This window comes from Coregonus lavaretus, assembly GCF_964263955.1.
Source record: "Coregonus lavaretus genome assembly, chromosome: 16".
NCBI lineage: Eukaryota > Metazoa > Chordata > Actinopteri > Salmoniformes > Salmonidae > Coregonus > Coregonus lavaretus.
This window is the reverse complement of record NC_140003.1, coordinates 14,972,319-14,988,743: the sequence shown is the minus strand read 5'-3', so window position 1 is coordinate 14,988,743 and position 16,425 is coordinate 14,972,319. Positions and strand designations below refer to the sequence as shown.

Sequence of the window (16,425 nt, the reverse complement as noted above, 5' to 3'; positions counted from 1 at the left end):
ATTTTTGAAGTTGATGGGAAAAAGCTCATATCAAAACTTCTGATCTCAAAGGTAATTACTCAAACGTGTTCTAAATCAAGCAGACCCACTGGGCACACACTGGTTGAATCAATATTGATTTAATGTAATTTGTCGAAGTATTGTGACGTGGAATCAACGTGGAAAATACATTGGATTTGAAAAAAGTAATCAATCAGTACTGTTTTCATCTCATTTCATCCAGCTTTGTAAATATTGAAATGAGGGTAAAACTTCAACTTAAATACATTGACTTAACCTAACAGGTTGTTACACCAATCTCATTTCAGCATAATCATCAGAACTATATATACTTTGAAATTGTGTTGAAAAAACTACATATAATAACATATATAAAAGACAATATCCAAAAAACGGTATTATTAATATCATGAATTTGGCATCCTATTTATAGGGCTAATGGTTACTACTTCTAAACTTCCAAAGATCCAATCAACCATGGATGAATGATAGTATGCCTAGCTACAAGTTGAAATTATGGTGTACTTAGTTAGGCAAATCAATGTCAATGTAGCCTACATAAATGCAACCTCACTCCGAATTTACTTTCACATACAGCTTGTGTAAGAAAAGTTAGAGGAGTTACTTTCAACTATTCAATGTTATTTAGGTAGTCTACGCAAATGAGTATGGAATCAATGTCTAAATGTGTTGAAATGATAGCTCAGCTGAAACGAACACAGCTTGATTGCTAAGCAGGGTACATCTGGATGGTAGACTTATTCTCATTAAAGTGCATTACCCCTCATATACCAGTAGGAGTCACTGCAGGCAGAAATCGTTGGACTATGGTTTCACATTTTATTTCAATACAACTCTTTATTTAGGTTGATAGCATGACGTTGAAACAACGACATTGATTTGAACATGCCATTTTACGATCAACATTGAAATAATATCAAATCAAATATGTCTAATCAAATCTAAAATTCAACAATTTAAACCACACAATCAATATACAGTACAGTATATTGAATATAGGATGAAAAATACTTTTTACGGTTCTATGTGGAATTTTCAACACAATTTCAACGTATACATTGTTCTGATGACTATGTTGAAATTTGATTGATGTAACAACCTGTTATTAAGGTTAAGTCCATTTATTGAAGTTGAAGTTTGACCCTAACTTCAATGTTTACAACGCTGGTTGAAATGAGGTGAAAACAGTACTAGTGGATGAGCTATTATCTGAACTGCACTGTACATGGAAAAGTGGGCAACTATTTGGCCCCTATAAAATAAAACAAGTCAGGACACATCCTGCAGCCAGGCACTTTCTCAGTTGAGTTTCCGACTCAAAGTAGTCCAAAACAACCAGTCTCAAAACAATGAAGAGCTATTTTACTGGAGGCAATGGTTCGCTGCAGAGTTTGCAGTAATTATGAGCTTCACTCACGACTTAGGAGATATTTCATCCTAAATGAGAAACAGCAAAGAAGTGGAGCCTGTCAAGAAGAAAGCTGAGATAACCACTTAAAACGTTTTCCCAAAGCAAGGCAGATCTCTCACAATTTTCTTTGCATACCTCCATACCAATGGAACAATCACATTTTACCTCTTAAAGCAGGTTAGCTTTTTCCGTCATGAATCTTTCTGGCAGCTCTGCAGAATGGTCACTAGCTGGCACAGAAGTCATACAATCGGATTTTAAACCTAACCCTAACCTTAACCCTAAACACACTGCTAATGCTAATGCCTAACCCTAACCTTAAATGAGGACCAAACAGCACATTTTTGTTTTCATGAATCTTTACAATATAGCCAATTTTGACTTTGCAGCTGGCCCATTTAGTGAAAATCGATCAGTTCTGCCTCAAAGACAAGACTCATGACAATAAACGTCAACCTGCTCTTTTAAATGCTTAACACCTTACATTATTAAAACATATTCCTAATAACAGGGTAGACTTTAAACATTGCTCTTTCCATAATCCATCCACCTTTGAAAAATAGTATTTGATGGTGGTGCTGATTCAATTAGTAAGAGATAAGTCACTTCTTGTCAGCACTAGCAAATGATGTGACCTATCCACTCTGCTGCTAAAATTTCATCTGCCAGAAACCTCAACACATACACTCAACACGTACAGTATAACTTACTCATATTATGGGAGCAAAATCTATCTTTGACATTCTAAGTGTTTACCCTTTTGTTCATTTTATCTCTTTCCAACAGACACCTGCATGTTCTTACATGGAGAGAGAACCTTTTACTTTTCATAGCTGTTTTTAAGTGCCTTGACAATCCCTATAGAGGACTGGTAAGGAGGTTGACAATGCTCTAGGCAGTTCCTAGTGTATATTTAGAAACAGGACCCCTGCCATTAACTGAACCTGTATATGATTGTGAAAACTAGCATGAATCCCCACGCTGCTGAACAAATGAAGGTGACGGCACAATGGCACTGGGCCGATATCTTCCATATGTGCCTTTTAGGGGAGACACATGCCCCTCGACTCCCAGGTAGTAGAACGGGTGTCAGGAACCTCTCTTTTAAAGTTCTATTAAAAGGAAGTGTACAGGTGACAGCAGATGTGTGTGATGAAGTAAGTATGAAGTGTCTTCTTACTAACCTTCTTTCCTTGAGGGCCCTCAGGTCCCATGTCACCCTGTGGTCCGGGTAAACCCTGGGGAGGAACAAAGAACACTCCTTAACAAGTGTACATGTCTGATACTGTGCTGGAGGACACAATTCACATCTAGATATAAAGTGAAGTTTACCCAGATACTATTGCTAAATTACTGGGAAAATCTAAAGAGATTACAGCAGCCTGGTCTCATCAACTAGACGTAACATAGTAAGGGTAAATCCGGGACACTCAAATTAGTATGATACTGTATGTTACGTTTGGTATGGTTACCTAAGACAGAAGGTTACTTAAGGCAAACAAAAGTAGGGTGGTTGGTCAGGTGGATGGGTAGGTGTATAACGCAAACGTCTATCAAACCAAAGGTTGCGTGTTTGAATCTCATCACGGAACAACTTTAGTATTTTAGCTAATTAGCAACTTTGCAACTACTTACTACTTTTTAGCTACTTTTCAACTACTTAGCATGTTAGCTAACACTTCCCCTAACCTTAACCCTTTAACCTAACTCCTAATCCTAACCTTAACCCTAATCTTAACCCTAACCCCTAACCCTAACCCTTAGCCTAGCTAATGTTAGCGTTAGAAACCTAGCCACTTAGCTAACATTAGTGACAACAAATTGGAATTCATAACATATCATACATTTAGCAAATTTGTAACATATTTTACGAATTGCAGTTCGTAGCATATTGTAGGAATTGCAATTTGTAACATTTGACATTTTAGTCATTTAGCAGACGCTCTTATCCAGAGCAACTTACAGTTAGTGAGTGCATACATTTTCATACTGGCCCCCCGTGGGAATCGAACCCACAACCCTGGCATTGCAAATCATGCAAATTGTAATTCGTAACATAGCATACGAAATGGATGATGGACATCCACAAATTAATACATACCATACAAAACGTAACATATCATACTAAATGGAGTGTCCCGGAATTTACATTTACTATGTTCTGTCTACTCCTGAATCCAATCCAAGTTGATTACAGACATGATCAACTACATTGTGTGTGCGTGGGAGGGGAAGGGAACACGGAGTGAGTATGTATGCATTTATACAGGAGTTTCACAAAAGGTTAACACTTTGATCTGAATATGTGCATTTTCTAGGTACATGTCGCTGTTTTCTACCCACCTGGAGACCTCTGACACCTCTGGTGCCCATTGGACCCTCAGGACCCTGGGAGTGGACATTCAATGAAACAGTAAAGAAAGGTACTGTATAAATCAGCCTGTAATATGACCAATAGAACAAAAGCAGGACACAGAGAGCAGACAAATTTGATTATTCATACATACCCTGTCTCCTTTAATTCCTGGAATACCACACTCGCCCCTCTCACCCTGTGGAATGGAAATGGAAAGCAATACGTCATATGAAATGAATGTACTGTAGCTACAAAATAACAGAAATATGTATGGCAACTTGAATGACATACCATCTCTCCTTTGTAACCAGGTTTTCCCTGCAAATAAACACAGTATAATAGGTTAGATCGTGAGCAATAGTGATACATACACTGAGTATACCAAACATTAGGAACACCTTACTAATATTGAGTTGCACCCCACCATTTTGCCCTCAGAACAGCTTCAATTAGTCAGGGCGTGGACTCTACAAGGTGTCGAAAGCGTTCCACAGGGATGCTGGCCCATGTTGACTCCAATGCTTCCCACAGTTGTGTCAAGTTGGCTGGATGTCCTTTGGGTGGTGGACCATTCTTGATACACACGGGAAACTGTTAAACGTGAAAAACCCAGCAGCGTTGCAGTTCTTGACACAAACCGGTGCGCCTGGCACCTACTACCATAGCCCGTTCAAAGGCACTTAAATCTTTTGTCTTGCCCATTCACCCTCTGAATGGCACACATACACAATCCATGTCTCAATTGTCTCAAGGCTTAAAAATCCTTCTTTAACCTGTCTCCTCCCCTTCATCTACACTGATTGAAGTGGATTTAACATCAAGTGACATCAATAAGGGATCATAGCTTTCACCTGGATTCACCTGGTCAGTCTATGTCATGGAAAGAGCAGGTGTTCTTAATGTTTGTATACTCTGTACATTGATAAATGCTTAATCAACATACAGCTGTATGATCTTAATTTGAGCCAGTTTGCTGCAGAAACAGGAAATGTGAATTATTATGTGGATTATAATTAATGGACATTTTTGTAGGGGTTGATACATTTTTCGTAAGGGAAAATTCTAAGTGGAAATTACAAACTTCAGAAGCCTTTTTAAACCTTGTATACACTACACATTTGACATTTCCTGCATTGCAGGAAAGTTCTCCTCCAACAGGGTGATCAAATTAAGATCCTACATCTGTATCTATAGATGACTGGATATCTGCATATGAACATCTCATTAAAAAAATACTATGTATTTAAGTGTATCACTCACCTCTCCGCCGTCCCGACCTGGAAGTCCACTTAGTCCTCCCTCTCCCTATAAGGAAAGGAAAACAGGGTATCTATATTATTTACACAGTACACACTGGAGCTATTTCATTTAGATTTCTCATATTAGGAATATATGTCTATACAAGAAAAGTAAATGGAAATGTGCTGTATCTTGCATCTTAGAGAGACATCAGGAACACAGCAGGTATGTGAATCAATTAAATAATTGAATAGAATCATAAGAAATCAAAGACCTTCGATCCTTTAAGACCAGGGACTCCATCTTCTCCTGGGCGACCCTTCTTCCCCTGTGGAATGAAGGAACAACATGAGATTCATTTAACTCTAAAACAAAACATGTTTGACGGAAGGCCACTATCCTTTGCAAATGATCTGCAGCGAGTCAGTGAGAGATAAACCATCACTGGCTACAGAAGTAGGGAAAAGGGAAAGTGAAGCATAGTTTCCCTGAGGGCGTCAGCATTGTTTGGTCATTGCAGGTGGTAAAATGACCTGAGGTCACAAGGGGGGTGACTTTGTGTGTGTGTGTGTGTGTGTGTGTGTGTGTGTGTGTGTGTGTCAAGGATGGACATGTTGCTGCTTGACCAAAAGGTGAGAGGTCAGGTTGCCGTGTGGCACCTGGACAGCGTGTGGTGGTTGACATTCGCAGCTTATCGTCGGTTTGTGGCCATTAAACTAAAGAGAGCAATTATGAGAGCCTTTAAGTCTCAGTGTAAAAATGTAAGGAATCTCTCTGTAGAGAAAGCACCTGGTTAATGATCATGCAACTGTCTTTCAGCACAAGACTGTCAGACGCGGAGGACCCTGACATTAATAAGGCTGTCATCCATCCAGAGAGGGGCCTCTAGTCTGGTCCGATGATGTAGAAGATCACACACCTAGTGTCACAGTTTAAGCCTCTTCCAACATTCTCCATCTCTGACTAGCTGACAATGGAGGTAGTAAGTGTTATTTACGATGGCAAAGGTCCTGTTTTTATTGGGAGTAAAGGCCTTCATAGGCTGCCCCTGGTTTCCATGGGGGACATCTTATGTGGGAAAGGAAATGTCCAATAACTTGCCGGGACAAGCAATGCAAATTAGCAACTGAGGTTTATAAGAAGCATTCATTGAGAAAAACTATCTATCTTGTCCTGTAGCATTTGAAGTATTTTCAGAATGCTGGTAATGAAGATGTAAGAAAGACAGCTTGCTCTGCCCATAGGGGGTTCTTCGACATAACCAAGCAATTACCTCTGATATCAGAACTATGTTAGCTTCCTCTTTAGAACATTTCATGGAATTCAGCACTTCAGGAACAAACTACTTTCTTTGATTTCAAAAGAGAAGTGTTCTGTGATTGGGGAGTGTTTGGAAAGGACAGTGAAAGTACTTACGGTTGGACCACTGAGCCCTCTCTCGCCCTTCTCACAGGCACATCGTTGGGCCAGGGGACACTTCAAAAAGGCAGGAAAAGGTTTCAGAATCAACATGTAACTGTACAGTATACAGTGGGGAAAAAAAGTATTTAGTCAGCCACCAATTGTGCAAGTTCTCCCACTTAAAAAGATGAGAGAGGCCTGTAATTTTCATCATAGGTACACGTCAACTATGACAGACAAATTGAGAATTTCTTTTCCAGAAAATCACATTGTAGGATTTTTAATGAATTTATTTGCAAATTATGGTGGAAAATAAGTATTTGGTCACCTACAAACAAGCAAGATTTCTGGCTCTCACAGACCTGTAACTTCTTCTTTAAGAGGCTCCTCTGTCCTCCACTCGTTACCTGTATTAATGGCACCTGTTTGAACTTGTTATCAGTATAAAAGACACCTGTCCACAACCTCAAACAGTCACACTCCAAACTCCACTATGGCCAAGATCAAAGAGCTGTCAAAGGACACCAGAAACAAAATTGTAGACCTGCACCAGGCTGGGAAGACTGAATCTGCAATAGGTAAGCAGCTTGGTTTGAAGAAATCAACTGTGGGAGCAATTATTAGGAAATGGAAGACAAACAAGACCACTGATAATCTCCCTCGATCTGGGGCTCCACGCAAGATCTCACCCCGTGGGGTCAAAATGATCACAAGAACGGTGAGCAAAAATCCCAGAACCACAGGGGGGGACCTAGTGAATGACCTGCAGAGAGCTGGGACCAAAGTAACAAAGCCTACCATCAGTAACACACTACGCCGCCAGGGACTCAAATCCTGCAGTGCAAGACGTGTCCCCCTGCTTAAGCCAGTACATGTCCAGGCCCGTCTGAAGTTTGCTAGAGTGCAATTGGATGATCCAGAAGAGGATTGGGAGAATGTCATATGGTCAGATGAAACCAAAATAGAACTTTTTGGTAAAAACTCAACTCCTCGTGTTTGGAGGACAAAGAATGCTGAGTTGCATCCAAAGAACACCATACCTACTGTGAAGCATGGGGGTGGAAACATCATGCTTTGGGGCTGTTTTCTGCAAAGGGACCAGGACGACTGATCCGTGTAAAGGAGAGAATGAATGGGGCCATGTATCGTGAGATTTTGAGTGAAAACCTCCTTCCATCAGCAAGGGCATTGAAGATGAAACGTGGCTGGGTCTTTCAGCATGACAATGATCCCAAACACACCGCCCGGGCAACGAAGGAGTGGCTTCGTAAGAAGCATTTCAAGGTCCTGGAGTGGCCTAGCCAGTCTCCAGATCTCAACCCCATAGAAAATCTTTGGAGGGAGTTGAAAGTCTGTGTTGCCCAGCGACAGCCCCAAAACATCACTGCTCTAGAGGAGATCTGCATGGAGGAATGGGCCAAAATACCAGCAACAGTGTGTGAAAACCTTGTGAAGATTTACAGAAAACGTTTGACCTGTGTCATTGCCAACAAAGGGTATATAACAAAGTATTGAGAAACTTTTGTTATTGACCAAATACTTATTTTCCACCATCATTTGCAAATAAATTCATTAAAAATCCTACAATGTGATTTTCTGGATTATTTTTTCTCATTTTGTCTGTCATAGTTGACGTGTACCTATGATGAAAATTACAGGCCTCTCTCATCTTTTTAAGTGGGAGAACTTGCACAATTGGTGGCTGACTAAATACTTTTTTTCCCCACTGTATGACCATGCAGTCCCTGAACTTAATTATGTATTTGTTGAATGAGGATAGTATTTCAATTGCATCAAAAAATAAAATAAAATAAAAAAATGTAATAGTACCTACCCCCTTGTCAGCCAGGTCAGTCTGGGTAGAGAGAAATAAAACAGTGACAACCATTAGAGACAATCATACACCATCCAAAACATACATACATAAATCATGTACATTTACAACTATACTGAACAAAAATATAAATGCAACATGCAATAATTTCAACGATTTTACTGAGTTACAGTTCATATAAGGAAATCAGTCAATTGAATTAAATTCATTAGGCCCTAATCTATGGATTTCATATGACTGGGCAGGGGTGCAGCCATGGGTGGGCCTGGGAGGGCATAGGCCCACCCACTTGAGAGCCAGGCACACCCACTGGGAAGCCAGGCCTAGTCAATTAGAATGAGTTTTTCCCCACAAAAGGGCTTTATTACAGACAGAAATACTCCACAGTTTCATCAGCTGTCCAGGTGGCTGGTCTCAGACGATCCCACAGGTGAAGAAGCCGGATGTGGAGGTCCTGGGCTGGCATGTTTATACACGATCTGCGGTTGTGAGGCCGGTTGGACGTACTGCCAAATTCTCTAAAACGACGTTGGATGCGGCTTATGATAGAGAAATTAACATTACATTCTCTGGCAACAGCTCTGGTGGACATTCCTGCAGTCAGCATGCCAATTGCACCCTCCCTCAAAACTGTGGCATTGTGTTGTGTGACAAAGCTGCACATTTTAGAGTGGCCTTTTATTGTCTCCAGCACAAGGTGCACCTGTGTAATGATCATGCTGTTTAATCAGCTTCTTGATATGCCACACCTGTCAGGTGGATGTATTATCTTGGCAAAGGAGAAATGCTCACTAACAGGGATGTAAACAAGTTTGTTCACCAAATTTAAGAGAAAACGCCATTTGTGCATATGGAACATTTCTGGGATCTTTTATTTCAGCTCATGAAACATGAGACCAACACTTTACATGTTGCGTTTATATTTTTGTTCAGTATAGATTACAAAGACAGGACTCTAACATATTGTATCATATTTCTGCCTCCCCTCAGCCTGCTGTGTGAGTTCAAGTGACTGTGTGGGGGGGGATCGGAATTATGGTTTCGTGCCAAGCGCTGTTTTGTTATGTTGCCCCTTGAAAGAAATCAATGAGTAGACATTCCATTGTAATACCTATGAGCCAAATGTAAACCACATGTTATGATAAAAAGAAGGCTAAGAATATCACTGAAAGAACCTGTCTGCTTCCACTCATAGGTATGTAAGGTGTGACCACAAGAGGCTCTGTTTACCTTATTGGGACAAAAAACCTTGTGGCATACCAGAGTCAAAGTAAAGCCCATGGGATATGCACTCATAACATGCAGATGGTAAGGAGCCAAGTCTATTGAAAAATGTAAGACAACTGTCTGCTCATTGAACAAAAAATACTAAATCCATGGCTGTCATTGATAGCCATTCATTATCTTGCTACAGTGTCTTGCATTTGTATAGCTACAAATTGTGGAAGGTCAGTCATTCAGGCTCCAGCCTTTATCATACTTAAAAAAACATTCCTGAGATGATTTTGGTTACAACATCCAAGATATCCCTAATTCAACTTTGATTACATCTAAATCACAACTGTATCATTGCATCATTGTTACACCCAATATTGTGATTCTTTAGAAGCAATGCAAGGCGGATCATACTCACAATTTCCGTGAGGACTTTCTCCACAATGTCAGTATCCTGTAGATTGTGGAGGTATCGGGAGGCAGGAGAGCTGGCCAACAGACGGAGCTGGGCCACATTGGCTGGCTCATTGGCTGCACGGGTGATGCCCACCGTGAAGAACTTCACCCCCTGGTTCTTGGCGTCGGCGGCAGCTGAGAAGATGTCTGGGTTCCTGGGGTGGGAGATGCCGTCAGTGAGCAGCACGGCCACCTTGATGCTGCCCAGGCTGGACTCCTCCAGGTACATCTTAGTCATGTTGGTGATCGCGTAGGTGGTGTAGGTGCCGTGACCGATGTAGAAAATGGGGGTGATGTGGGACTTGAAGTTGTCAGTGCCCCTCCACTGCTTAAAGGACTGCTCGATTATGACGTGACTGCTGTACTGCAGCAGGGCCACCTTCCAGCTCAGACTGCGACCCGTCTGCAGACGGACAGCCTGGAGCCTGTCCACCACATCCATGGCAAAGCGCTTCTCCTGCTCATGGTTCTCCTTGGCACTTTCAGAGCTGTCAAGCAGAAAGGAAAGCTCCAGACCGCAGTCCTCATCTAAAATGGCTGTGTTCATGTGCAGAGCTGTCAGAGACACACAATTGCAACAAGAGGCTATTCTATTGAAAGATGTCATTGTTGGTTATGAATGTGTTATGAAGTACTTATGTACAGGTAACTGGCAAAATAAAGGAAAGACTTGAGTAAATGAGGAATACAAAATATATTGAAAGCAGGTGCTTCCACACAGGTGTGGTTCCTGAGTTAATTAAGCAATCAACATCCCATTATACTTAGGGTCATGCACACTACCAGTCAAAAGTTTGGACACACCTACTCATTCAAGGGTTTTTCTTTATTTGTACTCCTTTCTACATTGTAGAATAATAGTGAAAACATCAAAACTATGAAATAACACATATGGAATCAAAAAGTGTTAAACAAATCAAAATATATTTTATATTTGAGATTCTTCAAATAGCCACCCTTTCTTTTGATGACAGCTTTGCACACTCTTGGCATTCTCTCAACCAGCTTCATGAGGTAGTCACCTGGAATGCATTTCAATTAACAGGTGTGCCTTCTTAAAAGTTAATTTGTGGAATTTCTTTCCTTCTTAATGCATTTGAGCCAATCATTTGTGTTGTGACAAGGTAGGGGGGTATACAGAAGATAGCCCTATTTGGTAAAAGACCAAGTCCATATTATGGCAAGAACAGCTCAAATAAGCAAAGAGAAACAACAGTCCATCATTACTTTAAGACATGAAGGTCAGTCAATACGGACAAGTTTCTTCAAGGGCAGTCGCAAAAACCATCAAGCGCTATGATGAAACTGGCTCTCATGAGGACCACCACAGGAATGGAAGACCCAGAGTTAGAGTTACCAGCCTCAGAATTTGCAGCCCAAATAAATGCTTCAGAGTTCAAGTCACAGACACATCTCAACTTCAACTGTTCAGAGGGGACTGTGTGAATCAGGCCTTCATGGTCAAATTGCTGCAAAGAAACCACTACTAAAGGACACCAATAAGAAGAAGAGACTTGCTTGGGCCATGAAACATGAGTGGGGGTGCTTTGCTGGTGACACTGTCTGTGATTTATTTAGAATTCAAGGCACACGTAACCAGCATGGCTACCACAGCATTCTGCAGCGATACGCCATCCCATCTGGTTTGGGCTTAGTGGGACTATCATTTGTTTTTCAACAGGACAATGACCCAACACACCTCCAGGCTGTGTAAGGGCTATTTTACCAAGAAGGAGAGTGATGGAGTGCTGCATCAGATGACCTGGCCTCCACAATCCCCCGACCTCAACCCAATTGAGATGGTTTGGGATGAGTCGGACGGCAGAGTGAAGGAAAAGCAGCCACCAAGTGCTCAGCATATGTGGGAACTCCTTCAAGACTGTTGGAAAAGTATTCCAGGTGAAGCTGGTTGAGAGAATGCCAAGAGTGTGTAAAGCTGTCATCAAGGCAAAGGGTGGCTATTTGAAGAATCTCAAATATAAAATATATTTTGATTTGTTCAACACTTTTTTGGTTACTACATGATTCCATATGTGTTATTTCATAGTTTTGATGTCTTCACTATTATTCTACAATGTAGAAAATACTAAAAATAAAGAAAAACCCTTGAATGAGTAGGTGTGTCCAAACTTTGACTGGTACTGTATAAAAATGCCCATTTGCCCATTATTCTGGCTACCATGACTAGAAGAGGAGATCTCAGTGACTTTGAAAGACGGGTCTCAAAGGAGCATAGGGGGTTTAAAGTGTGTGTGTGTGTGTGTGTCTCAGTCAACAAATCTCAACCCATTTGAACACTTATGGGAGATTCTGGAGTGGTGCCTGAGACATTGTTTTCCACCACCATCAAGAAAACATCAAATTATGGAATTTATCATGGACAAATGGTGTCACATCCTTCCAATAGAGTTCCAGACATTTGTAGAATCAATGTGAAGGCGCATTGAAGCTGTTCTGGCGGCTTGTGGTGGCCCAATGCCCTATTAGGACACTTTATGTTGGTGTTTCCTTTATTTTTGCAGTTACCTGTAGGTGCCCTTCAACTAAAGAGTTCCTGTGTTTTCTAGCTTGCCTCATTTTTAAATGACTTGGAAATGCAATCATTCAACGTTATGACAGTCAAGTGAAAATGTCTATGAAGCCAAAAACCCTATCTGAACTCAACTCTTTATCTTTATATTACATCTCTCACATGGGCAGAAAGACCAAGCTAAATCATGTTAATATGACATACACCAAAAATGCCGTAGGATATCAACACCTTGGGAACATAGCAGGTACAGTATGCCACAGGACATCCACTGATAAGATAGATATATATCTACTGTCTGTACCTGTGTTAACCAAATGTAAAAACTTTTACATTTGATTTTATGATGCATGCTCAACCTCTTGTTTAGCTGGAATCTGATTTCTATTGGATTGATTAATTATGGTCACATAAATGAGGCATAATAAGACATCTGTGATCTCACTGTTTAAGCACAGTTTGAAATGGGCAACTTTTGCAATGAGCAACTATACTATTAAAAATAGGATGTATTTATTCATACCTTGTCCATTATGTTTTTGCCCGTTAAGTGCAGTGGCTGCAGCTTGCAGTTGGGCCCCCCTGCCTCTGGGTCTCTTGTTCATTGTTCTCTCCTCATAGTAGTCCTGAGACCAGACACCCAACAGGCCTGCTACCAACAGGAGCCAGGTCACTGCAGGGAACATCATTGTCCCTCCTGCAGAGAGAGACAACCAATAATAATGTTTGGAATTTTTATTTATTTAAATAACAATCTACATGATGACTTCATGTTCAATGATGATGTCATGATTGGTCAACAACATAGAGCATTTGAATATTGATATTTGTGCACAAGATTAGCACACAATGAGTCCTCAGATTAATCTTAATTATAAACTTGGTGGTTTGAGCCCTGAATTCTGATTGGCTGAAAGCCATGGTATATCAGACCGTATACCACGGGTATGACAAAACATTTAGTTTTACTGCTCTAACTACGTTGGTAACCAGTTTATAATAGCAATAAGGATCCTCTGGGGTTTGTGATATATGGTCAATATACCACCGCTAAGGGCTGTGTCCAGGCACTCTGCATTGTGTCGTGCGTAAGAACAGCCCTTAGCCGTGGTATATTCACCATATTCCACACCTCCTCGGGCCTTATTGCTTAAATATAGCACTAGTCTTTAATCTGAAATTATAAGATTTGTCAATTTCCCCCCTCCCCCATTTTTGTATACTTTTTTAAATCACACACCCTCCCTCTATTTTATTTTTAACATGCATATAGGCAGAATGTCCTTTTACTGAGCAAAACGTGTAGACTCACAATCCAAAGCTTTTGCGTGCTGCAGATCCAGGTATCCTTGTTTGTGCAGGTAGCGAGAGAAGAACAGCAGTGATGGAAGGTTCCAGTTAGTTCCCTGAGTGTGTAGCAGCAATAGCAACAATGATAGCCATCCTGAGGCACAGTGTGTCTGTGAGCCCCTGAGCCTCTCCCTCCTCCTTCATAAAAGAGGAGGGAACACCAGATCCAGCAAGACCCCGCCAAGGCTCTGGCTCGGCCCTCAGGGCAAGGGCAGAATGGGGTTGGGTTTCAGCACTTAACGGTTGTGTAGAGATTATAAAGATGCCTCCAAGCATCTAATATCTCTTGATATGGTTGTATAAAGTCATTATTTTTATGAGTGGTGTATATGGGTTACTAATCTGAATAAATCTATTATTTTCAATTTCATTTTCATCCCTGAAATGTAACTCCATCCCTCCTATCTGTATTTGACTAAATAAGAGGTGAAGGGATAAGGGAGGAAGTGTTGTTGTCTTAAAGACCAATAAACATTCCCTCTTACATACCACAGGATCCTACCGTGGTTGTCATGCGATCAGAGTTTAGTGCATTGGGCTCATCTGGTCTTCCTCATTGTGTGTGGAGAATGCCTTTGTCCTGTGGTAATCAATGGGTTAATGACTCTGTCTCAATCAGTCTTAAATTTGTCAGCAAGAGGTTTGCAAGTTGTTTCCATACATGGAACAGCTTATCATAGTTCCTTGCTTACACATAAGTGAGGAGTGCCAGACATACCTGTGTGTCTTAAAAAAAAAAACTTTGGGGTTGTGTCAGTTCTTGCTGATTTTGCTGTTGGTCAGAATCCTCAAGCTTCCACACTGAGATGTCTTCTTTCTTCATTTCAGTGCAGCTAAGCTTTGTGTAATGAGCCGTAGGGAACTAGGGATATGTGAACAATGGTTAATAGCACACTCAGGCTGTAGTGATCATATTGCACATTTTGAGGTTGGGAGGCATGGATATATACACTGAGTATACCATAGATTAGGAACACCTTACTAATATTGAGTTGCACAACCCCCAAACCCCCTCCCCGCTTTTGCCCTCAGAACAGCCTCAATTTGTCGCCCATGGACTCTACAAGGTGTCGAAAGCGTTCCACAGGGATGCTGGCCCATGTTGACTCCAATGCTATCCACAGTTTTGTCAAGTTGGCTGGATGTCCTTTGGGCGGTGGACCATTCATTCAAAAATCCTTCTTTAACCTGTCCCCTCTCCTTCATCTACACTGATTGAAGTGAATTTAACAAGTGACATCAATAAGGGATCATAGCTTTCACCTGGATTCAGACGGTCAGTCTATGTCATGGAAAGAGCAGGTGTCCTTAATATTTTGTACACTCAAAACAAGGTTCCTAATCTGCTGTAAAAGTATGTACCTTGGAGCCACCATATCCCTCAATGACAAACACAATACATTTATATCTGTTGCATATTACATGAATTTAACTATTTATAGTGTGTCTGCGTGTGCTTTAAGTTCTGTGTGACAATGTGAGCGGTAGTAACACAAAGGGTCAAACAGGTCAATTTAGATCACAACTTTTTAAACTAGGGTATCATCACAGTAGATAAGCAGGTGTTAACCTGATGAAGTGCTGCTTGATCTTCCGGAATCCTTTTAAGAGATTACCGTCTGACTACACTCTGCTGCTGGCTGGCCCCTGACCTTTCTACTGGTATGGTGCGAGAGTGGTAGCTGGTCCTGTGCAGACTGGTTGGGGAATCATACAGCTCTACGCCAGCTGTGCTGTGTGACGGGCCGTTTTATTCCGGACCTGCAGGCGGCAAGTAATCAGAGGAGAACTGACACTCAAGAATGTTGCACTGAATAATGGCTTGGCAAACTCTACTCCCAAACCTTCTTTGCACTGACAGGAGAGAAAGACTGAGCTGACAACCCTTTCAATGTATCTTACCGGTATATAATATAATATGAAATATTAATATGAATATACGTTTCTATCCGATGCATTGTTTATCTTGAACATGAATAGACCTTTGGCTCTTTTAGTTAAAATGCCTAAGGAACAAACCTGTGCCAACTATGGCAAGATGTTAAAGCAGCTGAGTAGTGAGTCACTTCTCTTCATGAGGTAGTCTGTTATTTTCTCACATTTCATATCTGTTGTCAGTAAGCATATATGAATCAGAGAGCAGGGTTATGACAATGACATTATGAAGGTACCAATCAGTGAGCAAGGTTATGATGATGTCATTAGGAAGGGACCAATCAGAGAGCAGGGTTATGACAACATCATTAGGAAGGCACCAATCAGAGAGCAGGGTTTGGTTATGACAATGTCATTTTGAAGGGAACAATCACCGAGGTCATTATGTTGATGTCGTTATTGATCAGTCACACATCAGTCACACATTTTCCTCCATACCAAAAGGTTCCTGTTCTCACTTCTCTGACCATACATAAGTGATATTACTTCAGTAGCCAATGTCATGAGAGCCTGGGCTACACATTGCCATTGTTGTCCAATAATGGCTGAAGTTTGGTAGCCTATACTCACTATTCCAGACCGGAGGTAGCTTGTTCTCTCAACTCTAAACTAAACTAAAGTAATATTACTATGGTATGTTCTGAGAGCATACAGTAGTTGGTCTACACATTGCTGTT

At 41.0% G+C, this 16,425-nt stretch overlaps 1 protein-coding gene across 1 annotated transcript in view; it reads right to left on the bottom strand.

Moving 5' to 3' along the window:
* Window positions 1–13,152, bottom strand: part of LOC311143408 (uncharacterized protein) — a gene marked incomplete at both ends in the record, with an annotated part of 31,718 nt that extends 18,566 nt beyond the window's left edge. Inside the window, 10 exons of the mRNA XM_084179234.1 lie at window positions 2,617–2,670; window positions 3,776–3,820; window positions 3,940–3,984; window positions 4,080–4,106; window positions 5,049–5,093; window positions 5,302–5,355; window positions 6,444–6,503; window positions 8,263–8,283; window positions 9,896–10,488; window positions 12,987–13,152. Of these exons, the coding sequence (XP_084035360.1) occupies window positions 2,617–2,670; window positions 3,776–3,820; window positions 3,940–3,984; window positions 4,080–4,106; window positions 5,049–5,093; window positions 5,302–5,355; window positions 6,444–6,503; window positions 8,263–8,283; window positions 9,896–10,488; window positions 12,987–13,152 (1,110 nt within the window). The remainder of the gene's footprint in view (window positions 1–2,616; window positions 2,671–3,775; window positions 3,821–3,939; window positions 3,985–4,079; window positions 4,107–5,048; window positions 5,094–5,301; window positions 5,356–6,443; window positions 6,504–8,262; window positions 8,284–9,895; window positions 10,489–12,986) is intronic.
* Between the last annotated feature and the right edge of the window lie 3,273 nt (window positions 13,153–16,425).